The sequence below is a fragment of the Accipiter gentilis genome, chromosome 5, assembly GCF_929443795.1.
Source record: "Accipiter gentilis chromosome 5, bAccGen1.1, whole genome shotgun sequence".
NCBI classification, from domain to species: domain Eukaryota; kingdom Metazoa; phylum Chordata; class Aves; order Accipitriformes; family Accipitridae; genus Astur; species Astur gentilis.
The window spans coordinates 8,317,317-8,331,658 of record NC_064884.1 but is presented as its reverse complement, the minus strand read 5'-3'; the positions used below and the strand labels follow the sequence as shown (position 1 = coordinate 8,331,658).

At 53.7% G+C, this 14,342-nt stretch overlaps 2 protein-coding genes across 2 annotated transcripts in view; both read right to left on the bottom strand.

The window, feature by feature from the left end:
• KMT2A (lysine methyltransferase 2A) overlaps nucleotides 1-10,782 on the bottom strand; it is a 50,938-nt gene extending 40,156 nt beyond the window's left edge. The window contains exons 1-3 of the mRNA XM_049800137.1: nucleotides 10,611-10,782; nucleotides 9,269-9,548; nucleotides 8,504-8,993 (exon numbers count right to left, since the gene is read on the bottom strand). Coding sequence (XP_049656094.1) covers nucleotides 8,504-8,993; nucleotides 9,269-9,548; nucleotides 10,611-10,782 — 942 coding nt within the window. The remainder of the gene's footprint in view (nucleotides 1-8,503; nucleotides 8,994-9,268; nucleotides 9,549-10,610) is intronic.
• Nucleotides 10,783-12,105: 1,323 nt separating this feature from the next.
• ATP5MG (ATP synthase membrane subunit g) lies at nucleotides 12,106-14,219 on the bottom strand. The gene is made up of 3 exons (XM_049799379.1): nucleotides 14,084-14,219; nucleotides 13,789-13,949; nucleotides 12,106-12,292 (listed from the first exon to the last, which is right to left on the bottom strand). Exons 1-3 carry the CDS (start codon nucleotides 14,145-14,147, stop codon nucleotides 12,194-12,196), a joined length of 324 nt encoding a protein of 107 aa, XP_049655336.1. The 5' UTR covers nucleotides 14,148-14,219; the 3' UTR covers nucleotides 12,106-12,193.
• Nucleotides 14,220-14,342: the final 123 nt, after the last annotated feature.

Genomic DNA, 14,342 nt, shown 5'->3' with positions numbered 1-14,342 from the left:
TAACAAAGAGATGCATCTAATACTAAATGCAGTCTCACACAGTTGCAAATAAAAATAACCTCCCATGTAATAACAAAGTTGTAAGAGGGCTGAGTGTGTGCAGTTAGACCTTAGGAACAGAGAACAAGTATGCATTTAAAGTTATGACTTGACAGTTTGGTGTTCAAAGGCACCAGTGTCCCATGACAGAAGTCTATTCTCTACTAACTGCTCTTCTGCCCAGAACAACACACTGGTCCTGAAGACACACAAGAACGCAGAGCATGGCTTTCTAACACTCCAGACACCCCTCCACCTTTTTGCACTCTTTATGAAAAGAAAGAGGTATTCGACTTTTTACCTTCCCCAAGAAGTTTGCTCCCATCTGCTTTCCCACTGCCTGGCCTAGATAAGGATTTCCTTGTAAGCGCATGGTGAGGATGGTTGGAGATGAGGAAACAACGCATGATTTCTGCAGGAGGAATTCCTCATTCCTGCTACGCCGAAATGCCTACCCCCACCCCAGCTATCACCAAACCACTCTGACAGATACACCTTCTCTACAAATATTTGGGGGCTGGGACCATAAAGAGAGTAACAAAACACAGCTAACAGTCTTGACTTACATCTGCCTCCAAGTCCACACAGCTACTACAAATGTTTTCTTCATTTTGTTCCTCGGGGTCCTACAATCCTTATTAAATAATAATCTGCGGCTACTAAATCAGTACCTTCTGTATTTTTGACAATTGCCTGTCATAATCCACAACTGGCACCTGCATTATTTTTAAACAAAGCGCCATTACCTTGTTCTTCCAACGGGACACATTAATTCTGGCTCTGGCCTGATATCCTGGGAATTATAATTTTTTCTCATTTCCTACCAAGCAGTCATCAGAAGTGTCTACAGTAAAAAGGCTCTCTCCATAAAATGATCACTCTGGCCTCATTTACAACTACAAGTAGCACGCCCAACACGTCATTTGTGTTTGTTCGGTGACATTTGTGAGTGCATCAGTGACCTCAAAACAGTTGTTCTCACCACCTGAGAAGGCAGCCCTGTAACTTATCAGAGAAGATCAAGAAGGCCACTAAGCACCAAGCACGCATTTGCCAGACTAAACCATCCAGTCAGCCTCCACACATCAAAATGCAGTTTTGAGGCAATTTAAGCAGGAACAACTTCCCTCCAGTTTTTCAGAAGTGACTGTAAAGCACGACAGATGGAGAGTGATTAAAAACCATAATGGTTTTGAAAGTGACCTCATTTACCTGAGAAAGAATAATGCAACACAGAAAAGGTCACTCAGGATTAAAAAGAAAAGGTTGAGGGAACGCTTGCCTCACGTGCAAGACATGAAGCCTCTTTAAGCAGGCAAGGGACAATCTCTCCATGGGCAGCAGAGCTTCCACGTACATCTCCCACTCAAACACTACGCTACCTGAACTGGTTTAAACCTCAAAGTTGTGAGCAGATGAAGAAAGGCTTTTCCTGAAGTAACCCAGCTACTATAAGAGCAGGAAAGTCGCAAGCAAATCTCTATTACAACATTCTTGAGCAACATGACTTTTCAGAGAATTTCCAACCAACGATCCTGGAGGAAAATCCGCCTTCAAATGTGAATTTATCCTGAAGGTACTAGCTGATGTTCCGATCACTCTCTGAGGAATAATAGTATAAGCCGTACCACTATGGATCGATGAAGTCGCACAGGACTGTCATCAAAGCTGTCAGAAGCACTACACCAGCAATGCAGCTGTTCCAATAAGCTCCTGAAAAGATGTATTTAATTTTACAAGAGAGACACCTGAACAGTGCTTTACATCTCTTCCCATTCACCATCTTGGTTTTGGCCCCAATCATACAGCACCTCATCCTCTTGGAGAGAAGCTATTTTTAGAAGCTCATTCAGAAGCCTGCTTAGTAACTCCGGCACAATACCTAACAGACTCCTCTTCTTTCACCAGAGTAAACATCCTCAGAGGTTGGCAATAAGTAACCCCAAGATAAACGCCAGGTGCACTCTGCGCTTGTGTCAGGAGCGGAGTCATCTGGGAGTTCAGGAAGGTGCTTCCCAAGTGATTGCTTGCAATGCAATGTCGCCAAGAAGTGGCAGAGCACTTGGGGTTACTGTTATGTACTGACTCAGCTGAGGGTCCACTTGTCCTTTCGTTCTTTAATTAGACGAAAGCTCTGAATGGGAGTGACGCACAGACTCTGCTGGGGCTTTGCCTCGAAACAGCACCGACACAGCGTGTCCTGAGTGCACCGAACAGCTATTGGCTGGGTCACCTCCACACCACAATCCCCAAACAAGAACAACGAGAAGATACACCCCTGCGACTACGTTGCAGCTGCACCCTCAGCAATCAACCACAACAATACAACCATGATTAGGACTGCAGCATCCAGAGTCCCTCAGACAACACCTGATTTTAGAATTAGGAAGAGCAAGTTGCTTTTTAGGGGGCTCATGAGCAGAGTGCCTGTTCCGACAGCATTACCGAGCGCGCGGATCAGTCTTGCCAGCTTGCTAGAAGGAAAACGAGAATACCCAGCGTTAGGAGGTAACAATACAGACAGCCTCTCGCTATCTGGCCAAACCGCAAGCAGCGGAACAGACTAACTTAGAGCAGCAGTCCACTAACAAAACACAATTGGTCCCTGCTTTCCACAGAGTCCCAGTTCCATCCTGGATGAGAAATTCTGATTTACAATTTCCACTCTGAACAAAGAGGGATGCTTTTTTGAGCACCTGAAACAGACTCATTCTGGTTGCAACAAGCTTTCCATACCACCTCCGAGGAAGAGGGTCAGCCAAACTATTACCTAGAAAGATTTAGCTTGCACACGGTGAGAGAGAAGCAAGACCAAAGCCTGCTGGACCACATCTAAGAGACCACTGGCAACACACCACTTCTAGCAAGCAAAATCTCTCTCTCTCTTTCTCTCCTGGTTCCATAATGGATGTTTAGAAAGCAATGCTTCAGCTGGACTTGGATGACTGAGGAAAGAATTCTAGAGCTTGCTGTAAATAAAAGTGGACGTAACTAACAAAGCTGCCCAACGCATTGAAAGCAGCAGGTTGCAAAACTTCAGAGCCTTCTGCACACACACAGCTATGTTCTAAAGTTGCCATATCGATGCATTAAAAAAAGCTTTAGTAGTGGCAAACTCACCTTTCACTCCTAAAGAAACGTACGCCACTCAGCAAAGCACGAAAGTGCTGTTAAAGTCAAACTATGCTTTATAGCCTGGCTCAGGGGAGAACAGCTCAGTCCTCTCTGGGAGTTTAGGGGTATCCCTTCACCTCAGGGTCTGAGAACTCACTTGCTGTTGGTGCACAAGACTGAGGGGACTGACCATAATGAACTGCAATACACTCTCAGTAAAAAACAAGATCATCAAAACCCCAGAGGCTTATGTTGCGCAGCCACCTAGCTAAAAGGATTTCATTGCCAGAGAAGCGTTACATTTGAGTAGTTTGCAAGAATTCTTTGTCAGTCATCCACAGCGGCCACCAGTGCCGGAGAGAGATGTGAGACGCAGCATTGCATTGGTGACTCCCTTTGCCTTTTACCAATACTTCATTGCAAAACAGCCCGGACCTCCTGAGATTGGAGGGGACGAGGATGTCTTCCAATAAATGCCAGATACAGTTTCCTCAGGTAGCCTACAGCACAGGTCAAGAAGATGAGACAACCTCTGCTGGAGTGAGAAACTTTTGCTGGTTTAGGACCCGAATCAAGAAAACAAAGTCCCTCTACCGGACGGCTCCCTCTGAACACAGGTTACCCGTGTTTCTGTTCACTGAAACCAAATACAACTGAAACCTGAACAAAATGCCTCCCTGTTGCAGTTTTACTTCATGTAAGGCAGTGCCTGTTCCCATTTAATTCTTGCTGCTTAAAAGTGGTGCGGGCAGCAAGCTTTGGCACCACAGCTGGAACACCTGCAGCAAGTGTGTTCCCCCACACACGTCTGCAGGAGAAAAGCGCTGGCACATACTGTTCCCCACTAGTTGGTGGAAGCCATCAGCACCGTTCCTCATGCACTCAATGGGTCAGGAGGATGCAGTCTTGGCAGGGACGCACTCGGAAGCCAGTTAAAAGAGGCTGAGAAGTGAACTACTGACTCAAAGAGTGACCCAGTCTCTTCCCTCATTTGCTCCAAATGCGGTACAGTAAAACCTGTAGTTCAGCGTTTTGATGACAGCACAGAAACAAGCAGTGAAACACTGCTGCAGGAGTTTGTCCTGTGAGTTTTCCAGCTGAAGGCAGCACAACGTCAAAAAGCCCCAGGAGCAAGCTGGTCAGCGTGCATTGCTGCTGCTTCTAAAACTGCCTTCCCTACCCACCGCTGCTGTCAGTGAGACAGGTGACACCACCTTCCATCGAAAACAGCTTCTCACAGGGAACCCAAAATTCCTTTCTGCCAAAAAGCTTCGCAAACCTGCTCCTCTGAGGGTTTCGAGTACTGTGTAACACTGACTGAATCGCTGAAACGGAAAACTCACCAGGATGGTTAAAACATGTACTTTTATTTTCACACTTCTAACAGAGGAGCGCCTGAGTCTCAGAAAGGAGAAAAAGCATGAAGGAGCCCTCCATCTCTCAGGTCGTGATCTGTATCATCTTCACCACGTGTCTCTTGCTTTACATCAACACCTATGAGCAGCTGTCTCCCCCTGCATGTGTAGTAATCACATTACCAGTAACAGGCAGGGTTCTACGCCTCTACCTCACAGGTTAAACACCCAGGCAGTTTTATGGTGACCATTCAACATCATGCTAGGAGAGGAAATTTTGAGGTGGACAGAATTTTAATGCCTGTGGAGGAAAGAAATTATCTGTACTTCCAGCTCAGGCACGACCGTGGTGGCAGTATGGACACCACTCCTTCTTCCCAGGGCATGGATCTAGTACCATTTCAGAACAAGCCAGCCGTCAGTGAACATCCAGGACCCTAACATTTACATCGTAAAAAATTACGATCCACGTATAATTACAGCAGCACTACTAGAAACACCATCCTCACCACTGCGTTCCATTTCAAATCTCAAGTTTCTGCAACTTTCAAGCTAATGCAAATTTATGGAGTAAACTGTCAACGTGCATCTAACATGCCCTCAACTTTTACTTCTCAAAGTTTTAATTAAATGCTGGGGACAGGGAGGGAGCTCTGAACTGACAGGCACAAAGATATTTAACAACTATGTGCAAGCATCTTTTACATCAAATATCAACATAACAAATCAAGAAAACACAACCAAATTTCCCTTATTACTGAAGTGCCACTCACGTCAAGCAGAAAGGATAACACGCAGTACAAATACCACCATTTTCAACCAGTTATAGCTTTACTGTGCAAAAAGTGCCCCCCCCAACTCTTGCGGTGCCAAAGCCAAGTATCGTAACGTTGCCCCCTTAAAGCGAGCCGGTTTCAAGATAACTCAGTGAAACACTGAGCTCCCGCAGAAGTCAAGGATTCGTACTGTACAAAGTCACCAGAAACCCGGGGAGTACGCGATGACACCCCAGCATTCAGGTACCTTTTAGGTGAGAAATAAAGTCTCCTATGTACCACAAAATGGCTAAGGAGACAAGGGAAAGACCCGAGCATAATACTTGCGCTGGACTGCTACTTTTTTGTTACGTCAAATTTTGATGGCAACACACAACTTCAACAGGTAGTTACATAAGTGAACACCAGAATGCAGCATGCCACCAAGAGGTCAAAAAAATAAGCATGCAGAGCAGAAGTCATACATAAAAAGCTAACACAGCTTCTTCCCCTAATCGCGGTGGGCTCCTGAACTCAAAGCAACATCTTGGAGCTTATTCCCGATGCAGAATACCAACTCAGCTGAAGATCGTAACTGGCTTGGTTCAGGTAAGACCCTCAACCTTGTGGAAGAGAAGGGTACAAGCACCAGGCAGTTATTCAAAGGACATGGTGAGCCCTAGTAAGCAGGGGACTTCTGGAAGCCCCCTTCTAGAAGAACAGCTGCAGCCAAAGCAGGGTACCACACAGGCCCCAGAACTTCACCGTTTCAGCACCAACACACAGCTGCCCTCTCCTCTAGAGAGACCACAGGCAGCACCCACCACATGCTGATTTCCTAGATGTGCTCGAGCTCTTTTCACATCCCCCGCTCCCACCCTGCAGAGAAACCGCACCGCAGGAGAGAAGAGCTTGTCCTACAGCTTCTGGTGATGGGCAGTGCTGGCGTGATCTTCACTATAACACCTACAGAATAAGTCACCGGTCATGAGAACTAGGTCCTTCAACGCAAACACGCTTTGTTTCTTGAGCATCACCAAAGGAAAGAAACCAACTCGGTGAGCCACCTAAATCTGACTACTTGGGAGTATCCCCTCTCCGAGTACACTAGCACATGCTGAAAATTTAGAGCGAGGGAAAGCATCCAGGGTCTACCCCTTCCCTGCTCGTGAGTGGTCAGGTGAAGGTCAACCTACAGACACCAAGCCACAAAGATCTTTTATCATTACTTTCCACTGTACGTAATGTTATTAGACAAAAGTTTTTAGTAGCTAAATAGAAGAGCGATGCAATAAGTAAAATGCTTAAGATCCAAGAGACCCTGTCTTCATCAGCTGCTACCACCCAGAACATATTCAACCTATTTTATTTTAAAGCAAATATACCCTAAAGGCCAAACTCACAGAGATCTTTCAAAGATGTTTTAGAGGGTTTTTTGAGATGCAAAACCATACTTTAAGACAATTGGAATGAAGAAAAAAACCCCACCCAACAGAAAACCAACCCCATATCAACTCAGAGAAAGAGAAAAAAAAAAAAAAAAAAGAAAGAAATATAGCAACTCGCCTACCCCCGCATAAAAACCTCCTGAGTTGTTAACTCTGCGGTCAGGTTGGTTAGCCAGATTTCAGTCATTTCTGCCACTGAACTAGCGCTTGTGAGACATTAACTTCTTTCAAGTAGACCTGGTAAATTCCATTGAACCTAGTCTACTGCAAACAGAAAAATGTGCACGTCTCCTAAACCACAGCCTTTAAGATACCAGTATTAAGTAAAAGGGATGCCGGTGGGCTGTCTGAGTTGAAACCCAAAGCGCTGTACTGGTGAGCTTGATAGTGTTTCCACGATCAGCTCTGTGCGTGCAAACACGACCCCCTTCCTCCCTGCACCGCAGCCTGCTAGAGCTGGAACCCTGCAGCCCAGGAATTACTCTAGCTCAGCCGCGACTGACTAGCTCCGCTTCATGGCACTCAGCAGAAAACACCAAAACCAAGCCAGAAAGACAGGAAAAAACTGTATTTTTATGTGTGTTTTAATAAACTCTGATACGGCCAGCAATGGAAAAGAAAAGCAACTGCTCTTTAAAAGGGCAAAATACAGGCAAAGATACACTGACCCGCTCCACGGCTGACAATCTGCCTGCAGAAGAAGAGACAGAACCGGCCTTTCAAAAAACAATAAGGCACTCCTGCTGCAAAGAACCCGGGGAATTTTCTTGCTGGCGCAAGGACGCAGCTAACAAGTGATGCAAAACAAGAATCGGGGGAAAGGAGCGCTGCAGCTTGTAGTAAGTAACACACCCCCATCATGTCTTCCCTGTTCTGTCAATAGGTGGGCTGCTGTCAGACTCTTGCTCTGGCTGCCTTAGAAAGGCTTAAAAAAAAAAAAAAATTTTTAAAAATGAAGGCAGGAAGAAGAGCAACTCAGGAAAAAAAAAAAAAAAGGCAAAAAAAAAAAAAAAAGCGCTCTGGGTGCCAGCGAACGGCGCTCGCACCGGGCCCCTCTGCCCCGGGAGTCTGGCCGGGCGTCCAGGGCAGCGAAAGGGAGGGCCGGTGCGCGGCACCCCCCGCGGGGCACACGCAGGAGGGGAGCCGCCCGCCCCCCCCCACCCCCGGCAAAGGACGCGTTACCCCGCGGAGCATCCTCCGCAACGGGCAGAAACGAGAGCCCGGCCCCGCGCCCCGCTTCGCCACCCCCGCGGGGAGAGGAGCCGCCGCCGCACCCCTGCCCCATCCTACCTCCCGGTGGCGGGGAGCGCGCTCCTCACCCCGGCGGAGAGCGCGGGAGAGGGAGCGGCGGGAGGAGGATAATGGAGGCGGCGGCGGCGGCAGCGGGGAGGACACACCGGCGGCAAGTCGCGTGCGCGGGGAGGGACCGCGCGGCGCGGAGGCGGAGGGCGGCCGGCGGCACCCACCCGCCCCGCCGGGCTCTCTCCCCCCACCCTCCACCCCCCCGCCCTCCCGCCGCGGGGAGGCGGCGGCGGCGGCGGCCCGGCGGCGGGGCGCGCCCTTTGTGCGGGGAGCGGGAGCGGCGGCGCGGGCCCCGCGGGCGCGGTAGGTGTGTCCGGGCGGCGCGGGCAAGGGGTGTGCGGGTAGGGGGTGTGCCGCCCGCCGGGGCGGAGCGGGGATGCTGCGGGCCGGGACCCGCGGGCCGCGCCGCGCCCTCCCTCCCTGCCCGCCGCCGCCGTCGTCCGCCCCCTCCCCTCCCCCCCCCCCCCCCCGCCCCACCGCCCCTCCTCACCTCTCCGCTGCCCGCCTCGGCACCGCAGGCCGCGCGGAACCGCCGCAGGTTGATGCCGATGGCGGCCGAGACCTGGAGCGCCGCGTCGAAGCCGGGTCCCACCCCGGCCGCGGGGCCCCCGGAGCCGCCGGAGCCCGGCGCTGCCCCGCCTCCCCCGCTTCCCGCCGCCCCGCCGGAGCACGGGCCGCCGCGCTCCCCGTCGCCCGCCGCCGCCGGCGCCGCCGCCGGCTCGGCGGCTCGCAGGCTCCGCACGGCCGGCACCCGCAGCCGAGACCCCCCCAGCCCCCGGCGGCCCCAGCCGCCGCTGCCGGGCCGGGCAGGGAAGCGCCACCGACCGCTGTGCGCCATCTTTACTGTGAGGCGACGAGCCAGAGAGCGGGGCCGGGCCGCGCCCCGCGCCCTGGATAGCGCTTCGCCGGCCCGCAGAGGTACTGCATAACAGCGGGTGCCATGCAGGTTGCGGGGCCCCGCCATCCCGCTGCCCGGGCGCCTGGGTAAGCCATGCTATACGGGTGCTAGCCCGGAATAACGCTGAGCGATATGCAGGGCCCCGGGCCCGAGCCCCAGCGCGGCCCCCCGTCCTGGATAGCGCAGCCTCCTGCCGCCGCGGTTCCTCATAGCGCGGAGGGCCATGCAGGCGTGGGGCACCGCGCGGGCCGGCCCCAGACCCTGGTTGCCGCATAACTGCGCCGCAAGCAGCCTGCATAACCGCGACGGCAATGCCGAGCCAGAGCGCGAGCCGCCGGCGCCCGGGACCGCGCATACAGCATAGGACTCCCTGCCAGCCCCCTCCATAGCGCCAGGCCGTATGCGGGGCGCAGGGCGCCGGTCGGCGCGGCCCCGGGCCCGGCATGCGGCGGGAGGCGCGGGCGGGCGCTCCGCATACCGGCGGCGCGCAGCCAGGGCGCGGGGCCGGTGGCGAAGCGGGAGGGTGGCGGGCCGGGCCGGGCCTCCCGGGACCCCCTGACAGGGCCCCTCAGCCCCCCGCCCAGGGACACCTCCTGCTGCAGCCGCCCTTCTCCCGGGCCGGTGCGGAGCTGAGGGCCTGCCCAAGGAGAGGGGGGCGGCCTGGCTGACGAGCGAGCCCCTCTCTGGGGGGCGGGGAGAAAAGAGCCACCGGGGTAGGGGCGAGGGGTATCGGCGCTGAGGTACCGTGAGCTGCTGGTTGCAGCCCTTCCCCTCTGCGTCCCCGCCCGCCTCCCACCCCCGTCCCGCTTGCCTGTCGGGCCGGGTCAGTGTCCCGCCAGGTGCCACCTCCAGGAAGAAGGTAATAGCGATGGCACCAGGCTGGCAGCTCCCTCTGGTCCCCGGTGTCAGACCGCCGGCTTGCCTCCATCTTGTACAGCACAGCAAGAGTGGGGTTAACATCCAACAAGTGCCCGCTGCGTTCCCTGAGAAAGACAACACTGCAAACACACGGTTGTAAAACCCCTCTGTCTGGGGAATGTAAAATACCCGTTTCCTTCAGAGCTCATCAGCTGAAGGGAGAGAGTGGCTGAGGGGGAGAGAAAGGCTGTTTGCCCCATCTAGAAGCAACCAAACAACATCTGCGGTGTTAAAGATGCAAGAAAAGCTGCTGGAGCCCATGGGGTTTACTGATGGTGCTTCTGCTTATTTCACACTTGATGGGCTGCCGGGCTTCTGCTTTGGGAGCAGGGCTAGGGTGGCTTCTGATGAGGACTTCCCAGGAGGAAAATCAAAATGAGATGGTTCCTGTCTCTCTCAGGAGTGTGAAAGGGACTGGAACGTTACCAGGCTCTGCCGTGCTTGGCTCATCCAGTTTAATCCAATCCTCACCGAGGCCAGTTCGCCAGCCCCTGTGACCCCACGTGGGTCTGCGAACCACAGCACAGGGCTCTCTCATGAGCCCCTGCAACCTTCAGCCCCGAAAGAGCAGCACGCTCAGGTAGGAACAAGTCGCAGAGCACAGGCAGGCCTTTGAGCAAGATCAGGCAGACTTGCTCTCAGGGAAGTTCTCTTGGGTCCAGAAACCTTCTGCAAGTTAAGATCACCCTTTAGATCCCACATGTGACCTCTTCTTTCTATCCCTTCTTAAGGAATATGGGCTGCAGATGCCCACTGAGGGGCCCCAACAGGTTTCCCTCACCACTATCTATCTGTGGGGCAATGGGTTTGTGAACACAGGAGCTAAGAGCTTCTGGGGAGGGCCAGTTTTCAGGGCTGTCATTCACCCTCGCCAGCGCCTGCAGCTGCCGCTCAGCCAGGGTGTTTGGCTGCAGGCCTGGTGAAATTTGCCAGTGCCCTTTGCAAGAAAGCATCGCCTCCTCAGGGGGGAGCGAGGAATCGCAAAGTCCTCAGCTGCAAAGGAAGCAGCAGGAGCACCCAGCAATGAAAGAGGTTTTCCAGGAGCGCTGCTGCTTGGCCACATCCAGCAGAAATGGTGGTCTCCTGGACAGACGTGTGGGGAGGAGTGAGTGCAGGACACCAAGTCTGGGCAGGGAGCTAGAAGCCCAGGTCCTGTTGCTGCTCCTGTCACAGACTTACCTGGGGAAGCTGGTGAGTTCATCTAGCCTTGGTTTCCCCATCTATCATGTGGAGGTGACCTGTGACCAGTTGTGACCCACAGCTGCTGGGTCAGGAACCTTTCTTTTTAACAGGGGGGGGGGGGGGGGAGAAAAAAAAAAAAGTTTTCCATTGCTGTCAGCAATGACCTTCTGGTCACTAAATATGAAGCGTGTGAGCTCACCTGTGCTACCTGTCAGGAGTCCAAGAGGCTTCTTGCTGCGATGAAGCGTTGAGAAAGTCAGCTCTGCTGCACGGAGAAGAGAAATGGCTGTGCTACTGGTGCAGCCACCCCAGAGATGTTTGGGTCGCTCGGGGCAGCCAAGCTGGGGGACTGTGGGTTCACCAGGGAGCCAAACACGAGGCCCAGAGGAACAAAGGAGCAGCCGATACAACAACAGTATCGACAAGAAGCAATGCTGACTGGGAACCATCTTCTAAGACAACAGAAACAGTTAAGTCCTACCCCAATAGGACTGCTGTCTTCAGAGAACTCCTTCTAGAAATTATTTTCTGAAAATGCATTACAGTGCAGGGGACTCGCCAGGTTTTTGTATACACCTTTCCACAAGCTGGTTGAAAACGAGCCAGCTTGTGGATTTCCGGACAGCTTACACCTCCAGCCGGCGGTGAGCTAAGATGACATGTACCGTAAAGCTCTGCTTACCTTCAGAGGCTTCCACTCAACAAGTCACACCCCAAACCAGCAGAACAGTGTGGAATAGTGCTACATACCCTATGATATAAGCCATAGCAGATAGCTTTTGATGCTGTAAATAAAGTACTGGCGCTTTCTTTCTGGTTCCCACTAGCTGATATGACATATATTCAGAAACATAATGAAAGCGTTTGCATTCTCAGTTTGAAACCCAGGCTCTCACGCCTTCCCTCACACTGTAACTGAGGCACAGCGGTCGTCCAAAGGGGTGGTAATGAACAGCAGCATCACCAAACCAGCTTTAGTGCTGTCTCAGGGGACAGGCCTCCAGGCAGCCCTGAGGAGCCAATCTCCACTGCTGGCAGTGCGACCAGGTTGGGGAGAGGCTTACACCCCAACTGCCACAAAAGACCACGACAGCTCAACATCGCTTCCTGGCTTTATTATCACAGACCCTGTTACAGACTTGGGACCGCAGCACCAAAGACAGCGTTGCTGAGGATGAGTCTTCAGACATTGTACCCGATCAGGCCGCCCTTGCCTATGATCTCCCCAATGTAAAACCACATCAGCACCTCCGTGGCCACCAGACCGTTCCTCAGCGCTTCCTGAAAGAAAAAAAAAAGCCACTGGTTAGATCACTGGCTCCTGTAGTCAAGCTCCACATATGACTAGCAAAGCTGTCAACCAATTCACAAGGCAACTGTTTAAGCAAAAAAAAAAAAAAAAGTGCAACCGAGCATGTATCGTGTTCAGCCACCCCTCAACACTGCGTGGTTAAGGTGGTTCTAAAACATTCAGCACAGTGTCAGCTGTCATTCCTGTGGGATTTTTTTGGTGGTTGTTGTTTTTTTTTTGTTTTGTTTTGGTTTGGTTTTTTTACAGCTGTTTCAAGAGATCACTTCCCAAGCCATCTATGTGGGAAACACTTAAATTTCAAGGCCAGCCAAGGACACAGCTGTTCCCAGCAGTTGCACTACATCAGCCGCCTACTGATACTCTCTTACCTGAGACAGATAATGACAGGGGCCTGAGGAGCACAAGCACAGCTTAGTCCAGGTGTGGAAGAATTAAGGCAAAGCCAACACAGTAAACCACTTTCAGTTCTTGATCCCTAAATTCCTTGGGCGTCAGGTCTCCTTGACAGCAGCCCCATTGCTTCCCATGGCACAAGCAGAGCATTTCAAGCTAGCGTGCCAGCGGTTAAGCCAGTTCTTGGAAAATACTGCTCTGAACACCTATGGCTCATAGAATACAACTGGCAGGGCCTGAAGCAGCTGCAGAACGCATCTATTCCCCAGCTTATCCAGAAAAAAAAATATTTACAAAAACGCATCATCTTTTTTTTTGGAAGTCTGGCACCAGACAAAGCGCATCTTTGGAGTATCAGGTGTAACAGCAGCCCAGGTGGCAGAGACCCACTGCAGCACGCATCGACTCAAGTGGGGACCAGTCTCACAGCAGGCAGGTTTGCAGGGAGCACTGCGTGGACTCATTGCTATGCGCTGGTTGCACAGGAGAGGAGGAGGAGGAAGGCAGGCAGGCAGGCAGCCTGAGCTGGGTTCTCTGTGGGAGCAGGTAGGAGAGAGGAAGCAGAAAAGCCTCAGGAAAGAAATAAGAGCACTGAGGTGACAGGACGGCTCTTGGGAAAAATAAAGGAAAAGTCCATCACAAAAGAGACCCAGATCTGCAGGGGAGGGCCCCTCCTAACAGCCAAAACCCACAGAGCCCAGGGGCAGGGAGTAAGATGGTCACAGCTAGGAACACGGGCCTCCACAGGCCAAAGAGGCTCCAAGCCATAGGGCAAGCCTCGGCTGGAGCCTCGGCCGGAGCCGGAGCAAAGGCAAACCCTCCTCGACGCCTGCTCCCTCCCCATCCCGTCGCCCTTCAACACCCACCAAAGGCCGGTTTCGGCTTTCGGGCGCAGACACCTTTCAGGGGACGGATCCCAAAGGTCCCGCGCAGCCGGTTCCGGGCGGCAGAAGACGCCCGGGAACCGAGCCACAGCGGGAGTGCTTTGAGGGCGGCAGGAAGGCCGCCGCTCCTGAAAGCCGGCCCTCGGTACCGCCAGAGCCCTGCCCTGCTCCCCCGCTCCCGCCGTTACCTTGACGGTGAGCTGCGCCAGCCTGCCGGTCTGGAAGCTCCTGACCAAGGCCTTCATGCCGTCGATGGCCCGGGGGATCTCGGCGGGGGTCGGCGGTGCCAGCTCCACCTTGGCGTAGTACCAGAACGTGGCCAAGCGCGGCTTCGAGTACGCCACGGCAGCTGCCGGTAGAAGGAAGGGGAGGGAAAGGCGTTTTCCCAACGGCGGCAGATGTCGGCGGAGGCACCCCCCGCCGCCGCCCCCCCCGCTCGGATAGACCCCCCCGCTCCCCGCCGCCCAGCCCCCGCTCGCTCACCGCTGAGGAGCTGCGGCCCGCGGGCGGCGACGCGCTGCGCCAGCCTCTGCGCGGCCTGCGCCATGTTGCGGGGCTCCCGGCTGAATGTCACCCCGCCGCCTCCGCCTGCGCGCGCCGCAAGGACCCCCGCCGCCGCCGCGGCTGCCCGCGCGCCGCCTGCCCTGCAGGCGCCCGCCAGCGGCAGCCCGCCGCCAGGACCCCGGGCCACGTGCGCGGGGCGGGGCTCGCCGCAACCGCGGGTTTGAGACCCGGGCGGAGC